At 40.9% G+C, this 22,683-nt stretch overlaps 5 protein-coding genes across 5 annotated transcripts; 1 reads left to right on the top strand and 4 right to left on the bottom strand.

Moving 5' to 3' along the window:
- Positions 1–233: 233 nt before the first annotated feature.
- Positions 234–3,165, bottom strand: EAE97_002027 (uncharacterized protein). Its single transcript, XM_038872538.1, has 5 exons — positions 2,642–3,165; positions 2,174–2,348; positions 1,526–1,898; positions 1,286–1,420; positions 234–1,222 (listed from the first exon to the last, which is right to left on the bottom strand). The coding sequence occupies exons 3-5, from the start codon at positions 1,778–1,780 to the stop codon at positions 926–928; spliced, it is 687 nt and encodes a 228-aa protein (XP_038737096.1). The 5' UTR covers positions 1,781–1,898; positions 2,174–2,348; positions 2,642–3,165; the 3' UTR covers positions 234–925.
- A 4,651-nt stretch (positions 3,166–7,816) lies between these two features.
- EAE97_002026 (uncharacterized protein) lies at positions 7,817–8,575 on the top strand (the record flags this gene model as incomplete). The annotated part of the gene is made up of 2 exons (XM_038872537.1): positions 7,817–7,982; positions 8,064–8,575. The coding sequence occupies 2 exons, from the start codon at positions 7,817–7,819 to the stop codon at positions 8,573–8,575; spliced, it is 678 nt and encodes a 225-aa protein (XP_038737095.1).
- A 4,070-nt stretch (positions 8,576–12,645) lies between these two features.
- On the bottom strand, positions 12,646–13,999 carry EAE97_002025 (uncharacterized protein; the record flags this gene model as incomplete). Its single annotated transcript, XM_038872536.1, has 3 exons — positions 12,646–13,534; positions 13,600–13,758; positions 13,893–13,999. The coding sequence occupies 3 exons, from the start codon at positions 13,997–13,999 to the stop codon at positions 12,646–12,648; spliced, it is 1,155 nt and encodes a 384-aa protein (XP_038737094.1).
- A 4,273-nt stretch (positions 14,000–18,272) lies between these two features.
- Positions 18,273–20,062, bottom strand: EAE97_002024 (uncharacterized protein; the record flags this gene model as incomplete). The annotated part of the gene is made up of 3 exons (XM_038872535.1): positions 18,273–18,330; positions 18,430–19,639; positions 19,702–20,062. 3 exons carry the CDS (start codon positions 20,060–20,062, stop codon positions 18,273–18,275), a joined length of 1,629 nt encoding a protein of 542 aa, XP_038737093.1.
- Positions 20,063–21,713: 1,651 nt separating this feature from the next.
- EAE97_002023 (uncharacterized protein) lies at positions 21,714–22,433 on the bottom strand (the record flags this gene model as incomplete). Its single annotated transcript, XM_038872534.1, has 2 exons — positions 21,714–21,926; positions 22,014–22,433. 2 exons carry the CDS (start codon positions 22,431–22,433, stop codon positions 21,714–21,716), a joined length of 633 nt encoding a protein of 210 aa, XP_038737092.1.
- Between the last annotated feature and the right edge of the window lie 250 nt (positions 22,434–22,683).

The following is a 22,683-nucleotide window of genomic DNA, read 5'->3' as shown; positions in this document are numbered from 1 at the left end:
AATCTAATCTAACTTACTTGACATCACATCACATCACATCATATTATCGTCACCAGAATACATTACCATCAGATAGATTTCCTGACAGATATCTGCAACTGCAAGCCCAAAGCCAAAAAGGCGACGTCAAGGTAAAGCAAAAGCAAAAGGCCAAATACATCTATCAGATATGCACAGCAAAATGCAGAACTACTCAGGTTCATCAGAAGCAAGTTCATCTCATCTCATTTCATACTTAATATTCTTAGATTCAAACAAACACGTCCTCCTTTCGTAATAGTCAGGAAAATCACTGCACATTGTAGAGAAACTTCTGAACAGACCGATTATTTCATTTAGTTCTCGTCCTCCCCAATTGATTTTACTGTACAAGAGAGAGCTGCTACAACGACCTGACCTCGAGCTAGAAATTTGCCTGATTACCTGCACCCACTTCCCACGAACCATCCTTTTGATATCATCCCATCATGAATGAACTATGTTGTCTTTCAATGCATCATCCACCATCACCGTCACCACCAACCGTTCAGACGAGAGAAACAGAAAAAAAGAGAGGAGGAATTCGCAGAACCAAACATTGGCCGCCCACCTTGCCTGTCAAAGCCCCCGCACCAACCAACCGCCTTGCACGCCCCCTTCCCTTTTACCATATTCAGAATTCCAAATGGTGGCAAAGTTTATTAATCTCATTATCGCAAATTGTGTCTGTTTTGGTGATGTGGAAAATATGTCTGTGCAGACCAAATGAAAGAGAAACCCAATATAATAGAAGAAAAAATGACACCTTAACACCTTCGGAAACAACATTAGAGAATTGAACCCCGCAAGACACGATTGCTGCAGAACACTCTTGCATTATGTGCCGGGTATCAAAGTTTCAAGGACTTATTTGACCCGTTTCGTGTACTGGGACTTCGCGATTGTATTATGATTGATGTGTTTGCGGCTGTGGCATACCAGCTTGTGGAGGCATGTAACCTCCTCGTTGTTGATGAGCCATATAATTTTGATAAGCAATAGCTTGTTGCTGTTCCTGCGATAGCCCTTGTACACCAACGCCATAACCTTGATGCATTTGTGGTGCCTGTTGAGGCATTCCAGGACGACCTTGTTGTTGTGGAGGTAAATGTTGTGGAGCTGGCTCCTCGGGTGATTCGACAGTGTTTCCATCATCAACTCCGTTCTCACCATTTCCAGAAGGTTCGGGCGCATTCAAGCAAGCCTAATAAATGTATGTTAGCATCGTGTCCTCATTGGGCCGAGTGAGGCTGAATTATTCGCATACCTGAATCAGATTCTTTCCTTCCGCCTTTGTGACCAAAGGTTGTAACTTTGGTGTTGTGAAAGTGTATACAAGACCAGTCTCGGACACGACCAAGAGCAGAACTTGGGTCCCAGTTAAGACTGACAATTCGTATGCCTAAAAAGCAATCATATACAATCAGCTATCATTTCACACACGATAGGCGCGTCGCATTGCATTGACGCGTATCATTATTGACACAAATAACGAGTGAAAACAAACCTTCTTCATGATACCGGCCTTTCTTTTTGAGAATGTGATGTGGCGACGCGATTTATCTGTAATGAATTTGATCTCGATTTTTCTTCTTTCGCGACCGGGTTTATCATCATCGTCATCGTCGTCATCTGCGGTGGCAGGTCTTGCGCGTTTAATACCACGAGCATCGGATCCAGCAATTGGGTTTCCATTGCCAACAGCATGTTCATCCAGAGCTGTTGGAGAATTCTGGTCGTGTTGATCTGTGATATCGGCCATTTCGATAAGATTTATAAAATAACTTAATTGAGGTAAGGTATGACGAGAATGACTGTTTTGAGGTGGTTGCCGACGACCTTACTGCTTATGGGGAAGTGGTGGAGAGGCTGTTGTCCTGCTTTGTCGCAGAAACCTGGTTAACGAAGACTTGATTAAGAATGGTGGGAATTTTTGGGTTGAGCCGAGTTTATTATCTCAGCCTACGAAAGAAAAAAAAAGATGGGCTGAAATTTAACTGGAAGAGCAAAGGCCGTCCGCGCGCCTTATTTTTCTTGGTTGCCGAGCACCGAGAAAAGCGGTAAAGAGGGATGGATGGGATCGAGAATGAATGGATTAGATAGGAGGGGATAGGGATAGGATAGACAGATTGAATGAATCGAGGAATGAATTTACCTGATGCGGGTGATGGTAATTGTATGTAATATAATTGTAAATGGAACTGGAAATGGAAATGCAAATGTAATTGATCGAGGTGTACTGGTACTCCTTAAAGGGAATTGTGGTGGATGATGTAAGCGTGTATGGTATTGGTTGTTAATGGGCAATGGTAATGGAATAGTAGTTGGAACTGATAAAAAGAAGGATAAGAATTAGTACCGTACATAGAAATTATTTACTCGATTCGATCAATTTCCAAAGAATCGTTGCATTTGATTCGATCAAAACTGTACTGGACGGGGGAAGTTTGGGGAGAATGTTCCAGGTTAAGATGTGGTATGGTGGTATGGTGGTATGGTACAGTGCGGTACGGTTATGATACAGTACGCGGTACATATGGGTTGACGGTTGCGGAAGTTGGGGGTGGTGCTTGGATGCGGAATTTGAAGTGGTGCCTGGTTGCTTTTTCTTTTGGGTACGTACCTGTTTCTTGAAGGGGGGCTCTTGCGGGTTCGATGTTTCGTTCCGTAGTAGGAGCAATAATAATAATAAGGTCGTAGTGGTGATTGTGGTGGTGGTCGTGGTGGTCGTGGTGGTCGGAGTGGTGGTGGTAGTCGTCGTCGTAGTAATAGCAATAGTAACAGGAATGGTAATGGTAATAGTTGGACCGTCGGGACTCTAGAACTATTTCTTGTGGTTCGTTCCTGAGAAGGAGACTTTTTGCAAAAGTAACTGTAAAAAGAAGACGGGGGAATTAATAGATTGATCAGGCAAAATCGCTGCAGTGTGGATGCAGGCAGTGTGAATGCGGGATGAATGAAAAGAGAATAGATTGATTCAAGAAAGCACAGGCGAATTAAACAGTTAAACAATTTGGTCGGTAGGGTACTGTGCTGATACTGGTACTGGCACTGGCTCGACTGGTAGTCTGGTAGTCTGGTCCTGAACTTTGATGTACGATTCGATGAATCGGTATGTAAACTTCTTTGGGTAAGGAGGAGATACACACTTACACACAGATACCTCCGTATACACAACCGACAAGTTAAAAAGACGAAAAAAAGATGGGACACTGGGGGAGGCTGGGGTTGTGGTTGTATGAAGTGAAGTCAAGACTGATGAATTGAGTAAAGTCAGAAAAATGTGCTCGGTCGGGAAAGCGTGCAGTGCAGCCAGTAGTTCCGTTATAACCAAAGTGGTTGGTCCAATGATCCCTTAGTTGAAGAAAGGTGGGTCACAATGTCTTGTACTGCAAACTATTGTATGCGGGAAGGAACGGTGGGGGGGGGGGGATTTGTGAACTTTGTGTAAGACTGTAATAAGTGGGAGAGTGGAGAGTGGAGAGTGGCTAATCTGTGGTGTGATTGACATAGGAATTGTTGTAGAGATGGGCCAATCAAGTGCTCGTGTAGTGGGAAGTGGAATGGGTCATAAATGAAATTATCTGTGCATGTCGATTCGATTCAATCGTATGCTAGAATGTAACTAGTTAAGATGAGTTAGTTGAGTTCCATAAATTCCTCGAATTAAACCTTTTCTCAAAATTGCACAGACGATGAGATTAAAAAAAAAATGGTTCCAAAGAAATCCACGTCGATGTTGAATTCGATAGTATGCTATCATCCAATTAAATAAAATGATGGAAATTGATATAATATCGAAAACTCAAAATTATTTATGGGTAATGGTCATCAACCACTTTGGTGAGTAGGGACAATCTCAAGGGACAACCTTCAACAGTTCACTCTTTCATTAACTCAGTCCCCAATCTTTTACTCGGCTCTAGGTAAGCTTTTAGTGATGGGATCTATTGAAAAGCACTTGCAAGCATCGTGGAGCATCAACCATTCATAATCCCTACGTTACTCGTAGCAAACGAGATGGGCAAGGGACCTTTCAGTGAGGAAAATAGCGTGCACCGGTATCAAACCCGGAAGCTTCTGCATCCCTGAAATTCAAATTTGAAGGTGGTGGTGGTGGGTGTGGGTGTGGGTGCGCTGTACGTGCTCGAATGAAGTGGATGATAGATGATAGATGGGTACGTAGTGGATTGATGGGGAGTGGTTGAGTGAGTGACAGTCAGGGACTCGACTCATTCGAGTCATTTCGAGGGAGTGAGGAGTGAGTAGTGATGGAAATAATAATTCTGGTCTCCTCTCAAATTCCAATTCGTACCCTCATTTGAGATAATAATCGTAATTTTATTTTTGTACTTTGAAGCAACTTTGCTTCCAAGTCTTCGTAACCATGAAATTGGGTATATGTGGCTCATGACCATTTCGCTCAATTGATCAAATTTCACTCCTGTACACACACAGTACACTCGAGTTCAAGTTTCAATCATCACCTCCAAGTAGTTTGACTCGAGAAGGATTGGAAATATCTTGGCAAATGGGGTAAGTCTGCGACAAGCATGAATCCTGCCCTTGTCTAGAATGGTTTGAGATAAGGTGATTCGGCCTATTGGCTAAATTTCTCCCTGGTCGTCCCATCATTGACTCAACAATAGATTGTATGGGAGATGGCCATGGAAATGTCTTGTCTTGTGTGCTCTCTCCTGAACAAATGCAGAAATCTTTGCAGTAGTGTGGGAAACAGATAAATTGTGATTCGTAATCATTTCCCGAGCTGTTGGTAGTGTGCACTGTGCAGTGTGCAGTTGTATAAGAAAACATGGTAGTGTGGGGAGGAGGGTTGGAGATCAGTGCGACAGTGTGTTGAAAGTTGGTAATTGGTAAAGTGAGAAGCTTTGAAACTTTGAAACGTGAAACTTTGACGATAGAGAGGAGGAGGAGGAATGCGATTGTGGATATTGAGAGATGAGGAGCAGGAGAGGGTGGAAAACCTGAAGCAAAGGAAGTGAGTGAGAGAGAGGGGGAGAGAGAGTCGTGGATAGATGAAAATATGGCCAAACAAGAACAAGAACAGGAACAAGAACAAGAACGATTTCATCTGAAGTTACTCGGGTAGTAAAATTTATATTTCAACATACCTTACCGAAAGAGTATCTTCTGATACCTATTCTAGGTAGCTACCGCGAAAATAAGAGGTAAAGAGGTTACTGTCGATGTTTGGGGTGTTTTGACTTGTGCACATTGGGAGTATGCAGGGATTTGAGGACTTGGGAAAGAAATTCGTCTCTTTGGGGGAGACAATTGAATGATGAATACCAAGTAGAAATAAAAACCTTTTGAGGTCAAGCGTTAAAGAACAAACCTGAAAAGGGGAAGGGGAGTGCGACCCTTTTTAAAGCTTTAAAGAGTATAAGGCGACGCTATTCATCTCTGGTATCAGTAGTATATATTTGTGTGTGTGTGTGTGTGTGTGTATAGGTATGTGTGTGTATATGTGTGTGGATATGTGTGTGTGTCACAGATGAGTAAGCTCTCTTTGAATAGAGGAGAAAAGGAGGGGGAATATCATTTTCATTGGATGATGAATCTATCTTCCTATACCTACTCGAGTAGGTGACTTGACTATATAGAATTGTTCGCTCGATTGATACCTCAAGGACACTACCGGTGTGTAGATTCGACAGATGTAACTACCGGTATTAGACATGTATCTAAGAAAGGCTGAAGATCCTTTCAATAAGGAACAAAGCTCCTGTTGAATCGAGTCGATATTGAAAAATGGTTCAAATCAGAATCAGAATGCATCACCTACGTATCCATCATACAATTCTAGATGGACTGAATGTGTGAGTGTACGAGATGGATATCAGAAATGGACAGAAATGAACAGAAATGAAAGAACTACAATCCTATTCCCATCATATCATATGGGAATGAGTAACCTCTCGGCACTTGCTTATGCTTCCTGCCTTGGAAGGTTCCAAATGTTTGTGTCTCCCATGTGTAACCTACTCAAGACCGAACGTGAAGTCTGGGTCTACCTAACAGCAGCCAGCCAGCCTATGTGCTACATTCACAGTCATACAAGCAAGTACCGGTAATAAGTATCAATCAGTTCCGTTGACATTTACCCAGAACAACGGCCATCTCAAGATCGTAGATGTCTGCACATACCCGTGCATTGGATCTATCTGTATGATGTATGATCTACCCGCATGTACAACCACATTTTGTCACATGACAAACTTGCAGTTTAAAAGTAATTCAATCTTATCGATCGCTTCAATCGAGCGCAGCGAGGAAAGGGGGTTTGGGGGTTGGCCCCCTTTTATCCTTATATATACCTACCTACATAAATATACTTTCGTACCAAGAAAAAAGGGTCAATATGAAGTCCTTCAAATTTGACCTTAAAACAATCAAGCTTTTGGAATTTGAACTTTTCTGTAGTCGGATAGACTGTCAGATCGTTTGTGAAGAGATGGGGCATTTTCAAGCCTCACCCGTTATCAATAAGTACCCTTTCAGTTACGGCTGTTACAATCGGACTTACACTCAGCCTGGACCTGTTGAACCAATCTTGAAGCGGATGATACTCCGTTGGACGAGCTCTCAAGCTTTCCTGTTCCTGCCTTAAGTTTTCTGAGTATATTTTTAAACTCCGAACCCTTGGAGAAGATCATGAATAAGTTGCAAGTAAGCAAGCAAGCAAGCACAAGCCTCCAACCACTTCCTCTTTCGCTTTCTCTTTCACGTGCTCGTGCTCGTGCTCGTGGGTCGTCATTCATCACCAAAATGTCAACTGTATCTACCATATATCATATACCCATGCATGACATAATCAATGCCTCTTGCGATACTGACAAACACATACATTCTTACGAGTACATCCATTACTTTGAACAACCCAAGGACATCATTGATTGATTCAAATGCCCTCAAAGTTCAAAGTTCAAAGTTCAAAGTATCAAGTTTTTATTCAACCAATAGATTAATAACATCAAATACCCACGACAGGTAGTTACAAGATTCGCAATCCTCCATCGTCATTGGTTCGATATGAAATTTGTTACTTCGAATCCCATCATGAGGCAAGATTCGAAACGCCAATTGTAGAGAAGAGAAACCAAAATATCCTTGAACCCCTCGTTTTCAAGCACCGCCATTACTACAACACTCATGATTTTACTACGCCATTCTCTTACCGCAGTCACACCACACAGTCACAGTGTTGTTACAATCTTCTGAAATAATACGAATTACACCCATTGCACGGCCCGTTGCACGAAGCATGAAGCAATGTGTGCAAATTCCTCACGATGTGAATGGGTATTGCTGGTAAGGGAAGTGTTTCTGTTTCTGTTCTATGCTAGGACTGTAAGATCATACCACCATTGAGGTAAAACTTACCATTACATTCCGTTTTACCTCTTACCGTTGTGGTTTTCTGTGGTAGGTCGGTCTTCATCTCTTTCCCGTCGCAAGAAAGGTTCTCCAATCTCAAACTTTGGTGGCTTATTCTTCTCTTTCCGTTCGATTGTCCGTCTTTTTCTTCATTTCATCTATCTTTTTCAACGTCTGCCAAGCAAAGCTCAGTGCATTCATTGCTTGATTCCTCTTGATTCTTCGATTTGTCCATTCGTTGCAATTACGAATATAGTCCAATCAGTGGTCTATTTACACAAATTTAGACGCCGGACGTCCTTTTACTAAGACAACCTTCTCTTCTTCCTTTCACCTATACTTTTTGATATCGAATCTTAACATCGAGTTGAGTATAGCTGGTACTATTCAACAGGACAAGATGGCGGATAAAATTCTATTGACATATGTTATTCTGGACATACTCTTTGTAGGTTCAGGTGCATTATTGCTTGGGTTTGCCTTGAACACGAAGGCTGGTACTTCGCAGGCTCCTACTATTGCTAGTGTAGCTACAGATTTGTTGTTGATGGGTACACCTTTGAATGGTTAGTTTTCCCATGTATTTATAATCTTGTTCGCCTGTGAAGAAAGTATAGCAATGTGCTAACATCACTCGCACCCTATAGCCGCCATTGGAAATGCAATCTTAATCTTCTTCTCCTTCCTCCTCTCCATTCCCGCCATGCTCCTCAGCACCACTCGCGGCTGGCTCAAAGTTCATGGCTTCATGGTCGTTGTCTGTGGTCTCTTTACTCTCGTCATCGGCCTCGATATTTGGTTCGGTACACTAGAATCGAAAGAGTCTCTTCTCAGTACATGGAATGCCCAATCTACGACGACCCAAAGTTTGTTGCAGGAACAATTGAGCTGTTGTGGATATTTCAATAGTACGAGTGCGCCACCTTTCGTAATAGATAGTACATGTCCTAATGCTATCATTGCGGCCACAATGCCGGGATGTTCAGCGGCCTTTGTCAAGTTGGATGGATTATTCTTGGATGTTATCTTTACAGCGGCTTTTGGAATCGTGGGCTTGGATGTTGCGCTTATTTTCGGTATTGCAATGCTTAATAAGGATCGTAAGGAGAGGGAAAGATATAGGTTTATTGATGAGAAGAATGGGACAGGATCTTTCTAAGTTACAAGCGAGGGGGTGATGGGAAATGGGTGGCTAGATGGGTGTATGATTTTGGGTTCACGGGATAGGGCGGTCTAAGGTGTTGAGGTATAGGAGGGTTGTGGTCAGAGTTTGAGCAATGGAGGAGGCTAAAGTGTGTTATAGGAGAGTGAGGTCAAGAGGAGGGGAACGGGGGAGATTACGGATGGGATAGCAGGGAGGGGAGGGGGTTTTCTCAGGATATGGCAAACAGTTTGCAATAGAGGGATGATACGATTCTATGAAAATGATTAGGGGCCGGGGCAGGAGCAGCATAAAACAAGTGAAGCTGAATGAAACAGCGAAATGCAATTACTCGTTTGGAGAAATTTCACATTTTCATTATGAATAATCCAATGTAATCACAACGCTTCATTTTATACTTCAATGTCTTTCTTGTTTGTTTGTTTTTGGTTTTGGCTCCTGTGCAGGTTATACTTTATGTGTTTAATGCTTTTAGATTGTTTAGGTAGATGGGATTTAGAGTTTAGATTTGTTTTGTTGTATTTTGGGTCGGAGGGGGGGTAAATTGAGGGGGAGGTGGTAAGGTGGGTAGGCAGTTATATTTTATTAAATTGTATTGTGTGGTATTATAGATAGATAGTTGCTTATTTTAATGAAATTTGTTTTATGAATGTGTAGTTGTTTGGACTCTGGATGTGGATGTGAATGATTGGGATTGGAAGGTAGATTGTGATGAGGAGATGGGAAATGGGAAATGGGGATATATAATGTTTGTTTGTATGTGTATAGAAGGAAAGGGGTTTATAGAGGGGATAGAGGGATTATTGGATTGGATGGTTGAGGTTGGGGGAGTGGCGGATAGTGGAATGATGTTTGGTGTTTGGTGTTTGATGGCAGATATAGAAGATATAGAAGATATGGAATTCGAGAATATATATAGAATAGTTAAATAAGGGGGTGAAATTGAGATAGAATAGAGAGTGTGTTTATATAAAGAGATGGATATAGATTGGATATGGGTATGAGTAGGATAAGGAGATGAGTGAGTGAGTGATAGGGTGAAGTGATAGGGTGAAGTGATAGGGTGAAGTGATAGGGTGAAGTGATAGGTTGAAGTGATAGGTGAAGTGGATAGTGAGTTAATGAGAAGATGGGGGGGGGGGAGTAGATTTATATTTTTGGTTAGTTAAGTGAGGAATTTGGAGAGATTTGGGGAGTTGGAGTTGGAGTTGGAGTTGAAGTTGTGAATGTGGTGGAGGGTTAGGATTGTAATTTGATGTAATGTCCGGGTGGTTTAAGGGGTAGAAGAGTAGTGAGATTATGGGGTGTGGATTGGGGCTTGGGTTTGTAAAGGTATGGGAGTTGAGTATTAAGATTAAGTGAGTGAGTAGTAGGTAGGTAGATATGTAGATGACGATAGGATAGGATGTATTGGATAGGAGGGCGAGAAAGAGGATGTTAAAAGAGGGTGAATGAATGAATGAATGAATCAATAAATAAATCAATAAATAAATCAATAAATAAATCAATAAATCAAATCAAATAATATTAATAAAATAAGAGAAGAAAGTGCACAAAAAAGAATACAAATATATAAAAGTAAAAATTCAGAATAGATATCAAGAGAATCTATAAATTGAAATATATAGAGAGATTTGGAAGATGGAGAATGAATGTATATGTATTTATACATGTTATCAAAGGCATCTAGGTATATACATTTAGACACTTCCATCGTAATTTATAGATTGGAATTTGGAAGTGTAGAAAGGAGGTGAGGAGGTTGGATGGGATGGTTGGGTTTATGTATATAATATATACGTATGTATTTGTATATATGTCTATAAGCGAGTAGGTTGATTCCAGTTCACTTGTTTGATTTGATTTGTTATTAGAATCTCAGAGGGGAGGGGTGATTAATTCATTTTGTGGTGTTTATGTTTATGTTTATAGTTATATGGAATGAGCTGAAAAGAAAATAGTTCTAGAGATAAGTAGGTTGATACCAAAGAAGTGAAAAGAAGAGGAAGGGAGGTGATAGAAAAGAGATGAGATTTAAAAAATGAGAAAAGAAAGTAAGTTATGAAATGGAATAAGAGATAGAGATAGGAGATAATAGAGAGAGATGTAATGTAGTATATAGATTATTTTCAGAAATATTAAGAAAATAGGAGTTCATAAGAGAGGAACGTTATTGAATTGAACTAAATGGAATTAGAAATAGCTAGTTAATTGGAATTGGAATTGAGGTATGATAATATTAATATCGATGAACAGTTGATTATTATACCAGCTAAAACTAACCTCCAGATTCCACAACCGGCAAAATACTAATTAATCACCAGAATTTAAAAATAAAAGTTTAATAGTATAGAAAGGGGTTCTGGATATATAAATTCTCTACATCTTGATGATATGATATGATATAATAGAATGAAAAAAGTAAAAAAGATAAAAGTAGAAATAGAAATAGTAATATAGATAGAGAGTGACTTCGAAAACCCGTTTGAATTCGAAATGCAAGAAGATATACCAAAGTATTCAAGTAAAAAATGAGGAATAAAATAAGAAAGTATAAAGAAATGATATGATATAAGGTATAGATAAACCTCGCTTATTACCATTTCTCATTTCTGATTTACTTCCGAGGTCGTATAACTAGGTGGGTAGGTATGTAGATATACGATACTATTGTTAAGTAGGTACTTAGTGAGTGAGTGTTTTTAAAGGGGGTGAGAAGGTGGAAGGAAAGAATGAAAGGAAGAAAAGGAAAGGAAGGGAAGGAAAGGAAAGGAAGAAAAGGAAGGAGATGAACACAAAAAGGAATAGACAATTGAGTTCGAGGGGGGGATAAGAGGGTATGTAATATAATAAGCGAGTAGAGTGTGAAATCAATATAGCTCGGTACTTGGAAAAGGGAAAGGGATCCTAAACTATGGATAGAGGTAGAGGTAGAATTGTAATGTTCAACTAGGAGGAGGAGGAGGAGGAGGAGGAGGAAGAAAAAAAAAGAAGAAGAAAAAGAAGAAGAAGAAGAAGAAGAAGAAGAAGAAGAAGGAAGAAGAAGAAGAAGAATACAAACAAAACGAATTCCAAGTCCAAAGCTATATATTTCTCTATCCCCTATCCACAATCTTCAAACCCCAAACCCCAATTCCCCCCCATCATCTCGTGCTTGAAAACCCAGAGAGGAGAAAAGAAAACCACAAAAACACAACCAAGAAAGAAAGAAAGAAACTCTTCTCAAAGTCATTTTTGCTTCAATGAAAATATCACACTCACACACACACATACACACACTCCCCCCCCCCCACCCCCTCTCTCTCGCGTTGCAATTTCAAAATCCCAATGATCAACTCACCTCACCTCACCTCACTCATCTCCCTACCCCCGAGTGCCCCTCTCACAAAAAAAAAGAAAATACATCGACCACTCCACTAGTCACTCCTCCAATTATCCTTAGTCACCATCCACTCACCTACTATACTCCTTGAACAAAATACATACCTACCCCAGGAAGCTTACATAGCAAGCCCTGTATATTCATGCCAGTATTGAATACTATCTCATTACTATCGCTATAATCAAGGACAAACAAACACCATTCAGTACATTCAAGTTGTAAACCGCAGCACATCCGCATATGTCACATTAAATTTCACATCGATACCACAGTCTAACAAACACACAACACAATCAAATCAAGCAAATATCAGCTCTATTCATCTATTAAAGTTCCTTTCATCCATCCTGGATTCAACTACATTTCATGAGTCATAACTCATATGATCATCATCAAACCATTCAGTAAACTAAGGTAAAGAAAGGTAAGGTAAGAATCCTATGCTATGCTGAAAAGAAAAAAGTAGAAATATGCAATCTCACTTTTATTTTCATCCATTCATCAAATCAGTAATTCCATCCCTCCTAAATACAAGTTACACATGGGCAACTTCATTTTTTCGCATAAGAAAATAGAATCTTCTTGGGTATATGAAAACCATCCATCAACTAGAAAACCATCCGCCGATATAAGAAACCAACCAACGTCCACCAGAGGCAATGCTCAACACATCCAGAAGATTAAGTTAAGCCCATTTACCAAGAAGAGCCATGATGAATGTTCCGAGTAAAACGCAACAGATCATGAATGTAAGTCTCTTCCTATCACGAGTCAAGTCTGGGTTGAACAAGAAATCACGAGCCAATAACTCAACTAAACCAGTGTAGATGAGGATACCAGCAGAGATGGAATCGAGAACACCAGAGATGACATTGGCAGTGAATGAACCAGAGTTATAAGTTGTGCGAAGACCAAGACCAATGGCAATAGCGATGGGTGTGGTGAGACCATAACCTGCGCAAAGAACCCATGGAAGCCAAGAGAAACGCTTGGGGAAAGGAATGGCAGACATACGAGCGCCGATACCAAGACCCTCAAAGGATTGATGGAAGACCAGGACAGGGTAGAGAGTTGCAAACTCATCACCGGCAGTACCAAGATTAAGACCGATGATGACAGAGTGAAAGATGACACCAAATTCGAGAATCAAGAAAGCACAAATTTGTTGACGGAAAGAACGTTCTTCTGCCATCTCAGAGGAAGTTGTAATCTTCTCAACATCCTTTTCGTTGGAGAAAGAGTTGGATGCAGGGCTGTGATCCTTCAATTCTTGAGCTTGTGCGATGTTATCGAAGAGGTTTGGATCTTGATCACCCGAATGAAGTTGATTGTGTGTGAGGGTTGCGCGACGAACAGTGTTGTTGCCAGGTTGATTGGTGACAACATCTTCGATAGATGGACCATGTGCGAAGCCATACTTGCGATCAACATATTGTTCAGCAGCAAAGTCCATCATGAAGATGGACAAGACTGAGAGTAAAACAATAGCAGGTACCCAAGAATACTCGGCCCAGCCACCAGTCATTCCAACACACGTGTCGGGACCAATTTCTCCATAGGCGGGATCAAGTAAACTGGAAATATGTTAGATTTCACATTTTTAAGAGAAAGCTTGTGTGGAAGGATAGAAAGAACTTACTGGACGAAAGCAGTTGCGATGATAACCCCAGCACCAAAGTAACGAGCGAAGAGGTAGACATAGATATTAATCTTAACCCAGCTGACTCTTGCAGCAATAACGGGAAAGAAGGTAGCAGCCGAGGAGACGATCAAGATCACGAAGAGAGCAGAGATACGACTATGATGATTAATTAGTGGTTGATTTTAAGAAGGATAGAGAGTAAGGATGAAGAAGAGAAAGCTAGGATGAAGGATGACAAGAAGGAAACAAGCAAGAAACAAGAAATGATAGAAAGCAAAAAAACAACTTACGCTCCCAATTTTCCATTGTACTCATTCTCACCAAGACCGAGATAACAAATGATATCTTTTGGATCAGCTGTGTCTAGATCGACACTGTTGGGGTTGAAGTCGGTCATATTGAAGATTTGAGTGTGACAAGTTGGATTGAAGATTGTCAGAGAATTGTCAGAGAATCTTCGTATCACTGTCTTATGGTCTTGCCGATATAGACAATTCTTGTTTGAAGAAACAAAGGTAGATCGACTCTCAAACAGTTGATATATTGTCTATCAAGTGTGTGAAGGATGTGATAGTGAAGATCCAAGATCGACACTTTAAGAGACGAAGAAGGACGAAGAGGTGATCCGATCTAATGTGACAGAAAACGTTGTGATGGTGTATATGTATGAAGGGATTAAGAAGAAAGTATGTTTTGGAAAGTCTTTTTAAAGTGTGAAGTTGTGCTCGAGAGGTAGATGGGGACCCTTGAATTTTGAGAACCTTGAGAGGTACTTGATAACCACCCTTTTCCTCTTTTTGACCTTTTGGCCCTTTTTGACTTTTGATTTTCACGTGAACGGGATATATTACTCGGTTGATATTATTTGAAAGAAATCTCTGATTTCGGATCTCAGATCTTTGATGTTGGTATCGATACGATGGGTAGGATGCGTGCGAATGAAAAGGGTCCCAGATGAAATGATGGATCTGTCAGTAAAAACACCTTGTTGGATACCCTCCCAACTCCCACTTCCACTTCCACTTCCACTTTCACTTTCACTTTCACTTTCACTTCCAAGTAAAATCCGAGTTGAGAATAATTACTCCGTACCGGTCGTAGGTAGTGAGAACCTGGACGTTTCCTAGTAATTATGGGAAAAGATGTTTTTGATATTCCTGGAAAGGAAGGATTAGAATTTTTCGAATGGCGATTGGCTTGAATGAAGTAATCCGGGAGATAATACCGAAGATGAGAAAGTTAAATGTGAAAAATTGATCAATAAGGGTTTTTAGATTTGAAGAAGGGAGAGTGAAGAGTAAAGAGTAAAGAGTGAAGAGTAAAGAGTAAAGAGTAAAGAGTAAAGAGTAAAGAGAGAAAGAGAAAAGAGTGATGATGCTTGTATTGTATTCTGTTATATTGTATATGATCGATGATGAACCAATACACCTTGATAGTCGATATGAGGTTTTATTTCTCGTATATATTATTATACTTGAAGTACGACTAGATAATCCTGGCGAGGATCTATGAGAATCTATTCCTTAGTAGGTAGGTAGGTAGGTAGGTGAGTAGGTAGAATTGATTGAAAGATGGGATGAGAATTAGAGATATGTATGGAATATAAGTACCGATGAATATGAGTTCGATATCAAATACATATATACCAGACACCCAATATATATATATATATATATATATATGTATATGCCGTGCTCGACCAGCACTTCCACTTCCACCTCGTTAACCAAAGTCCAAGTGGCACGACATCACCACTCCTCTCCAAATCTTACGAACCGTAACCGTTCATTACACCAACACACATACCTACATACAAGCCATGCCGTATCCCGTAAACAATACGATAAACAAGAAACAGAAAAAACTTCCGCGTTTGGTGAGAGGGTAGAGGAGTAGTCACTTGAGTACGGAGAGATTTACATACATCCTGCACTTCTGTATGTCTTGCGATTATACCTCGGATGGAATGAACACTTGCTGATTACCTAGGGAGGATGGATATAGGATGAGTGAATCTTTACATCTTTTCTTTCTTTCTTTCTTTCTTTCTTTCTTTCTTTCTTTCTTTCTCCTCTCTTCTCTTTATCGTCGCGGTGGTGGTGTCTCATCATTCATCATTCATCATTCATCACCATCACCATCACCATCACCATCACCATCACCATCATCATCTTCATGATTATTCTTTCACACCTACAACAAACCTCTACATAAAATTTCCATGTATAAAATTGACCTAGGAACCATCTATCTATCTACTACGTATGTATGGGTGTGGGGCTCTACAAAACTAGGCACCTAGCAATATTTACAAGGCCATGCCAAGAAGTAGGATCAGCGCACACATGCATATCGAGTATCGTAGGTATCCATTATATAACCCATCCATCCCCCCCCAACCGAGCGTACCACAAACCTGACCACATCTTTTCTGCGTCTCTGTATACCTACCCAGCAATATAAATGTACACAATACCTAGTAGTTCCCGTACACCATTCATCCTTCATATGATAAAAGCCATGTTTTTTCCATGTCGATGAATGAGGCTGAACATGATAACCGTACCAGGTAACGTAATGATATGATATGCGAGGTAGCACTCGGGTATATCATCGAGGATTAGTTTTCGTGGAGGAAGACGCTAGGAGATGGAGTGTGGATGGATGTTGATGTTGATGAACTCGGCGATTTCGAGGATGCCGATATATATCTATTTATATTCAGTATGATAGGTTTATATTCCTAGTATATTGGATATCAAGAGATACTACTTTTATGTTAACCGTTTCAATAATGATACAACAACATCATATTACATTATATTATATTATATCATATTACTCCCCAACCCCTCACTCACTATATCTATACTTCAATTCTCACTGCATACCTACCTAGTATATACTTGTTACTCCTCACCCTCACCCCTCATCCCACACAGCCATTCTTATATCCTCATACATACACAACCACATCCCATCTTCCCCTCCAAACCACCCATCACAAATTCCCAATCCAAACCATCCACCCATACCCATCCACCCACACCCAATCTTCCACCCTCCATCCCTCTCACAAACAAAACACTATCCTCTCCTCTCCAAACACCAAACCCCTCAAAAACCCACCTCACAAAAATCTTACACACCTTTTCTCTTTGTACCACACACTCCAACTATACATACATACATACATACATACATACATACATACATACATACAACCCTTTGTACAAACCACACTCTTGTACCACATCTCTCGTATCACATCCCTCATACCAAACACCTACCCACCTACCAAGTAGCCAAATCGATAATGTGATCAGATCAAAGATGCCTAAAACGCCTAAAGCATCTGAGAGGTTTGTACTACTACTACTACTACTACTACTACTACTACTACTACTACTACTACTACTAATACTACCTACTACTAATACTACCTACTACCTACTACCTACTACCTACTACTTATTTCCCACATATTACCCACTTACAACATTTCTCTATATCATATCACATCACATCACCAACGATGCGTATAAATATCCATCACATATTTTCATTTCTTAGTATCGATTTCTGTAAACAATATTAGTATTAGTACTAATTTCATCTATATTATATAAATCATCACCATCACAACCACAATGGGTTATCTGCCATCACCATCACCATCACCATCACCATCACAATTACCATCATGATGATATCTCGATCCGAATCTTGCAAGGTGAATTTAAGTAAAGGTCTGTATTTCTCGTATATCTTTCCTGTTCCTCGTATATCTTTCCTGTTCCTCTTATAGCTTCCCTATTCCTACTCCTTACTTTCTACTTCCTATCTCCTATCTCCTACCTATTACTTCCCCATCCATTCATTCTATCCCGTCCCATTCAATCCCATCCCATCCAATCCAACACTCCCCATCCAATCCGCTTCACCAAACCCCATCCTATCTCCTCTTCTCCCCTTCAATCCAACACTCTACCATCTAACAAAACCCTCCACCCTCCACCCCTCTCCCCTTTGCCCCCTCTCCCCTGTCTCTCATCCTCATCCTCATCCTCACTCTCTCCCAGAACCCAAAACCCACAACCCAGAACCCAGAATCCAAATACTCAGATAAACCACCTAATAGGCATTCAGCACCATCTTACTCAAACCACCTGCATCCCCCTTATTTCTGATTCCTACTAAAGTTGTAGTACCGAGTATGGAGTGCGAGTATAGAGTATGCAAGAGCAGAGAGTAGAGAGTAGAGATTAGAGATCAGAGTATGAAAAAACCAGAAAAAGAAGATATAAATAAAGTACAACAAGAAGCACAGTCAAACCATCAAATCTCCAGAAACAAAAAAAAAATCATTATAAATTACCTACCTACTACCTACTACCTACCCGAGTAATCATCTCCCATCACACCCAAAGAAAACCCCTCACCTCACCCCTCCTCCATATAAAAACAATACATCACAGAGAAAAAAAATCATGTTTCATACTTCACACTTCATTTTACAATTTCATTTCATTTCATGTATTATTAACCCCCTCATGAATGAACAAATAAATAAACAAATACCCGAGCCCAAAATCATAAAATTCCAGATATCATGATATCATACCCATCCACGCACCCATTTACAAACTACCTACACGACGATGAAACGACTACAATTTAGAAGCAGGCGATGATTGTCCCACCGCGGTGATTTCGTTATATAGAAGTCTATTTGTTGTGTGTTAGTAATGAATTTTTCCTCAAAAAAGAATATCGATGAAAAAGACAGGGCAGAATAGGATGTGATGAGACAGAAAAAAAACTCACGTAGTCAAGAAATCCGCATAATCCTCCCCAGTAACCTGACTCGAGAAATATTGAGCCGCCAACTGATACTTATTACCCTTCGCTCCCTTACTCGCCAACTGATCCGCCTGTTCCTTGAGTAATCTCAACGCATACGCCTTATCGACTTTCTTTCCCTCGGCCGTGCTCACACCATGTTTAACCCACTGCCACAATTGCGAACGACTCACTTCGGCAGTCGCTGCATCTTCCATGAGATAGTTGATGGGCACGCAGCCGACTCCCCGGAGCCAGCCCTCCATGTATCCCAATCCAATATTGAGATTCTTGCGAATACCCTCTTCGGTAACGGCACCTGGGACATTCATATTCAGGAGATCATTTTGTCCAATCTTCACATCGGCACGACGGACAAACATTTGATTGGGGGTAGGCATGTGTTTGTTGAACACTTCGGAGGCGATTGATGCGAGTGCTGGATGCGCGACCCATGTACCATCATGTCCGGCTTTGGCTTCACGGATTTTATCCGCATAGACACCTTCCATAGCTTTGTCATTCGCGGCTTTATCATCCTTGATGGGGATTTGAGCAGCCATTCCTCCCATGGCGTGTACTTGTCTTCGATGACAAGTTTGAATCAGGAGCTTCACGTATGCGTCCATGAAAGGAACGGTCATGGTCACCGCCGATCGATCGGGGAGGACGAAATTGGAGTTATTGCGGAATTTCTTGATGACGCTGAAGATGTAATCCCATCTTCCACAATTGAGTCCCGAGCTGTGATCTCGGAGTTCGTAGATAATCTCGTCCATTTCGAATGCGGCAAGAATGGTTTCGATCAAAACGGTTCCTCGGATGGTGCCGCGGGGAATTGCAAGGGTGTCTTGAGAGAGATTAAATACATCATTCCACAAACGAGCTTCGAGATGAGATTCCAATTTGGGGAGATAGAAATAAGGTCCGAACCCACTGGCGATGAGTTCTTTCGCATTGTGGAAAAAGTATAATCCGAAATCGAAGAGACTACCAGAGATAGGCTCGCCGTCTACGGTGAAATGTTTCTCCTCGAGATGCCATCCTCTGGGTCGGACGATGAGTGTGGGGAGTGTACGATCGGTGCGGAGCTTGTATTCTTTCTCGCCTATTTTGAAATCGACTTGTCTTCGGACCGCATCGTATAGATTGACTTGTCCATTGATCATATTATCCCATGTTGGAGCACTAGAATCTATGAGGAAGTTAGTATTTGGATCTGAAGGAATATCTGCTACTGGAATACATAATTCATACCTTCGAGATCGGCCATGTATGTCCAAACATTTGAATTTAAAGCATTCACAATCATTTTCCTATCAGTAGGACCAGTGATTTCCACTCTACGATCGATCAACCCCGGTGCAGGTGGTGCTCCCTTCCAAGCATCATTCTCTCGGATGTGTTTTGTTTCGGGGAGGAAATCTGGTAGAGAACCTTTATCCAATTCTGCTTGTCGAATTACTCTGCGTTGAAGTAATTCTTTCCTGGTTCCATTGAAGGATCTGTGAAGGAGAGCAAGGAATGCAACAGCATCTTTACTGAGAATCTTTTTATTTAAATCTGTAATGGAACCGGAAATGTTCACGCCCTGTAACTGAGCTTCGACTTGAGACATCTTGAACAACTATTTGGATGGGTATATGGATAGAAATGAGATTTGATATTGTAGATATATATTCGATATGAAGATGATATCAGAGAGATGTCAAGAGAGATGTCAAATTAGAAAGAATTGAGAAATGCAGAAGATATGAAAGAAACTTAAACTTTAAACTTCAAAGATGTATGAGGGGAATAAGAGGAAAGATACCTAGCTATGACTATATTAGGAGCTTGGTCGCGGCAATGAGGAGCCACTCGGCATGCAAGTTCCTAAGTCCAAGAGCAGCATGCCATTCGGGTGGAGGGGAACGATAGCTTTTGGTTAGAAGCTTTGAGATTTAAGCTTGTGAATGTGGGGAAATCCCTTTTTTCGGTTGTCGCCGCCTTACGTTTTTGTTTCTTCCTTTCTTTCTGGAGTGTGGATGGATGGATGGATAGATCGATTTGTTTGTTTGTTTTGTTTGTACCTAGAACTTACTTCATTCCTGATGACGATCAAGATTTGATCATATTTACATATTTACCCTACCTACGTAGTACTATCATCGATCTTTGACAAAATAGATGATGTCGATATCGTCTTTTACATTAGATTTTTTAGTCAATGACATTGTTCACTATCAAGTACCTTGGTAGATTCATATAAGTTATATGTGTATATATATATAAACAAATTGTTGAGTGACACATATCCTCATATCTTCCTCAACAATCGAATCTTTCATTTTGATATGAAGAGATTCATTCACAGAGAAACTTCTTTCCAGATCTTCTTCTGCTTCTGATACCAATTCCAGCCCTGCACACCCTGTCAAATGCTGGGTAACGAGGTAATAATGTCACCCTGGTTATCCTCGGGCGATAACCCGTATCAATATCAATATCAAAGTCCGGTTATCTGTTATCGCCTAGACTTTGATAAGCCGAGGTATGGAAAATGTATTGCATTACTCGATTAAGTCGAGTAACAATTGTCTACGGTACACTGTATGTAGATATTGTTTCCGGCTCGCATTCCGCATCTGTCCGATTATCGCATTTGATTTGTATTGCCAATAATCGGTCCTTGATGCTTCCGGGTAACAGGAAAGTTGGGACCGAGGTCGGTTTGTTTGTCTCATGTCGTATTCCGATATACGCATGGTTTCATATTGTGCCTCCGATCACTTGGTATGGTGAGGGGAGGGAGGGGATATTATTAACGTGTTCGGTTGTTTGGATCCTACCATAGGAGGAAGTATGAATTCATCACCACATGTGAGTAGATCTCTCAGTTGGATCGACAATAGGATAGAGATACGTCATTAAGAGGCACAAAGAGCACGTCGAAAGTCTCTCTTTACATTCAAGTGAACATTCCAGCCATCAAGTGTAGGCAAAAGATTATTCCGTGCGTGAAGAAGTGAAGAAGCACTCCGATTCCAAGACTTTGGTATTGTTTTGGTATAGTTTCATATACTGTTCTACACGACACCTATCAAAAGGATACCTTGGCTTCTCCTAATTATCTATCATTTTTGAAAAGGAATCCTTCGTTCTCTCGTAGCAGTCAGTAATGAAGACATCTGCCAGCAAAAATATTATATTACTTCATATATAGTGAGTGTACACTAGGTTACACTTGCTATGCATGATATGATATGATATGATATGATATATCAACATCACCACATCGAAGCAATCACAACACCAGCAACCACCATTCCCACCGATATATAATTTCCTGCAAATGCAGCTGCACCCGAACTAGACTCTGTCGAAGTCGACGTAGTATTCGGATTTCCTGTAACTGTTGCTGCAGTAGTCTTCACATCCGTTGCATTTGAACAACTTCCCACAGACATCGATACATTTTTCGAGAAAGTGATATCCGCACACTGTAACGAAAATTCATTAGCAACTCATCCCAGCTCCCTCATATCTCTCATCTCATCACAATCTCCATAGAAACCTCTCAAACTCACATTGTACAACCCCCCACTCGTTCCCGCCTCCCCAGTCACAACCTGAATCGTAGCATTCATCCCCTCCGTCACATTCCACCCCATTCCATCCACCACCAAATTCTCCATACAAAAACTCCCCGTCCCCGTCTCGGCTAGAGTTTGTCGTAAAACGGTATTAAATGCACTTCCGACATTGTTACCAAAAGCAATAAGCACCTCGATATTCGCAGATGCATCTTCCATGTCTAGAGCGATGGAACCACCAGATAGAGGCCAGAGAGTACGATTGCTAGATACGGTATCTTGTCCTCCGCACGGAAATTGGGATAGTGTGTCCTCGTTGAAACCGCGGGAGGCGGGGTAGGAGAGGAGAAAATGAGCGGTGCTTAGGAGGGGGAGGGAAAAGGCGACCAGCGCGAAGAGGGGGGTGGTGTACATTGTTGATAGAAGGAAAAGAATGAGTGGTGATGAGGTATTGCTGGATTGGGATTCAAAATGTGATTAAATGATATTATATGATATTGCTACAAATCATAGTTACAACACGGCTGATTGTTATACTTATATTCTCACCACAACAGTCCCCAATAGCAATATAACAAACAATCCCCTCTCACACCCTCAAATGCATCTTCTCCCACCACTCACCCGAGAAAATGAGCACATTCAACAAACATGCTCTCTCTCC

Source organism: Botrytis byssoidea (genome assembly GCF_014898295.1).
Source record: "Botrytis byssoidea strain MUCL 94 chromosome Unknown BBYS_003, whole genome shotgun sequence".
Classification (NCBI taxonomy): domain Eukaryota; kingdom Fungi; phylum Ascomycota; class Leotiomycetes; order Helotiales; family Sclerotiniaceae; genus Botrytis; species Botrytis byssoidea.
The sequence above is the reverse complement of the archived record's forward strand: the minus strand, read 5'-3'. Positions and strand labels throughout refer to the sequence as shown.

Excerpts from the sequence above, each read along its gene's own strand:
- EAE97_002027 (XM_038872538.1), bottom strand. The coding sequence starts at position 1,780 with ATGGCCGATATCACAGATCAACACGACCAGAATTCTCCAACAGCTCTG. Across the intron at positions 1,421-1,525 it reads AGGCCGGTATCATGAAGAAG|GCATACGAATTGTCAGTCTT; the intron begins GTTTGTTTTCAC and ends ATTGCTTTTTAG. Across the intron at positions 1,223-1,285 it reads AAGGAAAGAATCTGATTCAG|GCTTGCTTGAATGCGCCCGA; the intron begins GTATGCGAATAA and ends TACATTTATTAG.